The sequence below is a fragment of the Mesocricetus auratus genome, unplaced genomic scaffold (assembly GCF_017639785.1).
Source record: "Mesocricetus auratus isolate SY011 unplaced genomic scaffold, BCM_Maur_2.0 Super-Scaffold_4256, whole genome shotgun sequence".
Lineage (NCBI taxonomy): Eukaryota > Metazoa > Chordata > Mammalia > Rodentia > Cricetidae > Mesocricetus > Mesocricetus auratus.
The window spans coordinates 9527018-9531940 of NW_024429182.1; the positions used below are offsets into that span (position 1 = coordinate 9527018).

General features: G+C 42.8%; 1 protein-coding gene across 1 annotated transcript; it reads right to left on the bottom strand.

Moving 5' to 3' along the window:
- Nucleotides 1-2897: 2897 nt before the first annotated feature.
- On the bottom strand, nucleotides 2898-4649 carry LOC121139381 (tRNA N(3)-methylcytidine methyltransferase METTL6). The gene has a single exon (XM_040743090.1). The coding sequence runs from the start codon at nucleotides 4469-4471 to the stop codon at nucleotides 3659-3661; it is 813 nt and encodes a 270-aa protein (XP_040599024.1). The 5' UTR covers nucleotides 4472-4649; the 3' UTR covers nucleotides 2898-3658.
- Between the last annotated feature and the right edge of the window lie 274 nt (nucleotides 4650-4923).

The window sequence follows — 4923 nt, forward strand, 5'->3', positions numbered from 1 at the left end:
TTCTAGCTGCTCCATGGGTACAAGGAGGGAAAGTTTATTTAAACTGTGAAGGCTCTGCAGGGTCCTCTTTCATCAGGGGTGGGGATAATATCATATCTTGCTTTTACCTTTATTAGTTTCTCCACTAATCTTACCTCTATCTTAATCCCTTCTAGATTATATTCGATGGTGTACACCTTTAATCCCAGCACTGGGGAGGCAGAGGCAGGCGGATCTATGTGAGTTTGAGGACAGGGTAGTCTACAGAGCGATTTCCAGGGAAGACTCCAAAACAATACAGAGAAAGCCTGTCTCGAAAAGCAAAAAAAAAAAAAAAAAAAAAAAAGACTGCCAGTCATGAAAATCATATTTAAAGTAACACTATTATTGTAACACTAACATTATTATTGTATAAAATCATTACCTTACTTAAACAATACACCTTAGGAGGAAGTCATCTTCATAATAATCTACAGGCAAAGATGCCCAGTAGAACAGGATGCTTCATGCTGTATTAAAAGCAGGGGGCACCTTTCACACCCATTCATACCATGGCAGATACCAGAGAAAAATGACAACAGTCAGCACACAAAGACACAGCACTAGCAGGAGACATCCTGGGGCCAAGGCTCTCAGGCCCTTGCTTATCTGAGATTCACCCATGCTATGCTGGTGGGCTGACCCCATGAAGCCAATCACCACCTGCTGTTCCTCTGACAAGGCCACCATCAACTTCCTACCAAGTCTTATTTATTTTTTAAATCTAACCATCTTTTTTTCTTTCTTTTTTTTTTAAGATTTATTTATTTATCACATATACAGTGTTCTGACTACATGCCAGAAGAGGGCACCAGATTGAATTGTAGATGGCTGTGAGCCACCATGTGGTTGCTAGGAATTGAAGTCAGGACCCCTGGAAGAGCAGTCAGTGCTCTTAACCTCTGAGCCATCTCTCCAGCCCAAGTCTTAAATCCTGGGTTCGATGTCATGGAAACCTGGTGGAAGGAGAAAACTGGCTCCTGCTAGTTGTCCGCTATGGTCCCCTGAGAGTCTGGCACATGTGTAGCTCTGATTCCCAATCAATGAAACTAATTTTTCAATGAAATGAAATTGAGAATAATTGCTTTCCTAAACAAGGACTATCTAGGAAAATGTCTTACCATATTGTATGTGATACTTAGTTTCTAGAAGCTGTCCAGACAACTACACATTATCAGCTGGCACTTAATAATAAAAATCATGAACATCTGAAAAATAATGGTGTTTATATTATGCATCCCCCTAGTACACATATATAGATTCCACTAAGGCAGATCATAATAAGGCATTTAGTATTGATGTTTATGTCACACAACCACAGCAGGATTTCCCCTACCATTCAGTCTGATGATATGGTCTGTGATTTTTATCATGGTTCTCAAAACCGGATTAATGAAATAAATGAATGAAAAGCATCTGAAGCTGTTCCCTCATCTCATATTGTCTGTTCTGTGATCCTCATGCTGTAGTGACTTTTATTAGCCCTTTACTTTGAGTTTGAATTTTGCAAAACCAAATAGATTCATGCTTTTAAACTCGTTTCTGGCTTTCAGAGATTTCAAAACAGTTGGATAGTTCACATTTAACAAAGAGTCAAAGATTACAAATATCATTTAGCCTCTAAAATATCGTTCATCTAGCTTATCCTTTAAAGAGAAGATAATATACTTTTGGATAATCAGTCACCCCAATTAGGAACAGACTTCAATAACTGCCACCTACCCTGCCAACCTCTTGTTTTGAAGTATGGTGTGGTTCTTTGGGGTTGCAACCTGCAGACAGTCTACATGCTCTGTGAAGAAGTTTGTGAGGTTGCAAATGCAGAGGTGGAAAGTGATTTGAGTCCCTTCACAAAATTCACTTTAGTCTATAAAATACCTCTTCCCCAGCACCAGGGGTGGTTGCCCCCTTGTGGACATTTTTTTTTTTTTAGTATTTGAAATTAGCCTGGGATAGAAAAACAACTTTTTTTCTCTTTTCTATTTTTACTTAGAAACAAGCTGTTTTACATATCAATCCCAGTTCCCTCTGCCTCTCCTCTTCTCCTGCACCCCCCCACTGACCCCATCTCATCCCTTTCTGCTCCCCAGGAAGGTTGAGGTCTTTCATGGGAGATCTTCATGTGGAGCAGAGCCTAGGCCCTCCCCAATGTGTCTAGGCTGAGAGAGCATCCATCTATGTGGAATGGGCTCCCAAAATCCATTCCTATACTAGGGATAAGTACTGATCCATTAACAGAGGCCCTTTGGATTGCTCAGGACTCCTCACTGACACCCACATTCAGGAGTCTGGATTGGTCCTATGTTGGTTTCTCAGCTATCAGTCTGGGGTCCATGAGCTCCCCCTTGTTCAGGTCAGCTGTTTCTATGGATTTCTCCAGCCTGGCCTTGACCCTTTTGCACTCCTCCCTCTCTGCAAGTGGATTCCTGGAGTTGGGCTCAGTGTTTAGATGTGGGTATCTGATTCTCTTTCATCAGCTACTGGATGAAGTCTCTAGGATGGCATATGAGGTAGTCATCAGTCTCATTATCGGGGAAGGCCTCTCCACTATTGCTTAGATTCTTAGTTGTGATCATCCAAGCAGATTTCTGGACATTTCCCTAGTGCCAGATTTCTCTTCAAACCTATAATGGCTCTCTCTATTATGGTATCTCTTTTCTTGCTATCTTCTGTTCTTCCCCCGACTCAGGCATCTTGCTCCCTCATGTCCTCCTCTGCCCTCCTCTTCTCTCCTTCTCTTTCTCCAAATACCCTCTCCCCTCCCACCATGCTCCCAATTAACTCAGGAGATCTTGTCCCTTTCCCCTTCTCCGGGGGACTGTGCATGTCTTTCTTAGGGTCCTCTTTATTTCCTAGCCAGAAAAACAACTTTTTTGTCTTGATTTATTTATTATCAAATGCTTGATTTGCACATCTAATTTTTGTATCTACACGCTTGATTCCCTGCTTTCCTTTGTGGAGACTGAGATTTGAACAATGCAGCTAAACCACAAAACTTGACTTTCAGGACTGACCTACAATCTTGTTTTTCTGTGTGCAAATACACTCACTGTTCATTCACTCATTTATGCACATGTAGCAGTCAGAGAACAATTCTTAGGCATTGGTTCTCACCCTCTACCTTTCTAAGGCCAGGTCTCGTTTTGTTTTTTGTTTTTTTTTTATCTGCCAAACTGTGTACTCCAGGCTGGCTGGTCCTGGAGCTTCCAGATGATTCTTATCTCTGCTTCTCTTGAGGTAGGAGTGCTGGGATTACAGATTCAAATTGCCAACCCTGGATGCTTTCTTTTTTAATCTGGGTGTTTTGCCTGCATGTATGTCTATGTACCACCTGAAACGACCAGAAAGGGTATGCCATGCCCACGGATCCCTGGGACTAGAGTTACAGATGGCTGTGAGCTGCCACGTGGGTGCTGGCAATGGACCCAGGTCTCCTGCAAGAGCAGCCAACACTCTGGACCCCTGAGCCATCTCTCCAGCACCCACATGGTGGTGGACACAGACCCCTGGGGTGACACTTGAGTGGTCAGGCTTGCACAGCCTGCTGAGCAGTCCCCTCACTTCTTAATACAAAACTTACAAATGTAATTTTAAAAATTCAGGATATAAAAATATATGAAGTAGTTTAACACTCCTTTCTTCAAAGTGAAGCAGAGTCAATGGTAGGGTCTAAGTCCTTTGGAGGCTTCCGGAACTTGCCCTGAAGGAAAACTCGTGGCACACAAAGGCCTTCTTTTTTGTTCACTGTTTCTCGAAACACATATTCGTTTGACACTTCTTCATAGCCCGCATCCACAAAGAGCTTCGCCAGGAATTCATCAGTGAAAAAATAGGATCTGGTTCCATCTTGTCTGACATAAAAATTTTCTCCAAGTTTGCTCCCAGCTTTAAATCTAAGCATGGCATGATCGTGCAGCCCATAGTCACGGAACAAGACACTTCTGCCTGGTTTTAATACCTTGTACACATTTTGTAAGACGAGGTGCATCTTCTCAGGGTGAACAGCTGAGAGCACAAAGATCAGTGTGACGGCGTCCACAGACTCTGGTGGGATATGGTCAAGGAGGTCATCTCTAGTGAGGTCACACTGAAATACTTTGCATCTCTCCATATTATATAAAGGATTTTGCTTAACATAGTCAACTGCCCTCGGAGAAAAATCACAGGCGTAGGCAAAGATATTCAAATCCTCTTCTAAAAGTGGGAATAAACAGTTCCCAACCCCACATCCAGCTTCCAACAAAGTCAATTTTTGACCTTCATACTCCCTACACGATCTTAGCTCCTCAAACTCTCTGGTGGTCCAGTGTCTGTCCTTGAAGAAATTGGTACTGTTTCTTTTGTAAAAAAGGTCCCAGTTCTTCTGAGCCTCTTTTTCCAGTTTTTGCTGTTTAAAATCAGACACCAAGGCTTGGTCTCTGTGCAGTCTCTCCTCTTCCTCAGAGCTAAGCATCCTGGCTTGCAGTCCCTTCCTTTGCAAGGACGCCACGGCAGCTGCTTCAGCTCTGCTGAAGACTCCCTGGTCTTCTTTGACCACCCGAACCACGGGTGCCGATCCTGCAAGCACCGGATTTTTCCCGGTGCATTTTCCCCAGGTGTCTTCCCAGCTTCAGCAGCAGCAGACGATGGCGCCCACGACGGTCCACACGCGTCCTCCCCGAAAAACAACTTTTGCACAGGTATTTAGATACACTTTCAGTAGTCCCCCAACCCTCTTTGTTTTGTGAAGTGTTGAGAAGATACACACACACACTCACACAGACACACATCCATATAATTTGCATATTTTATATTTAAATAAACATGTATAAAATTTCTTGTGAAGAAAAATATAAGATAAAAACCCAGGAAGTGAGTAATTAATGTTCAGCTTATTGAATGTGTATGTGGCTTAGGCAATTTTCT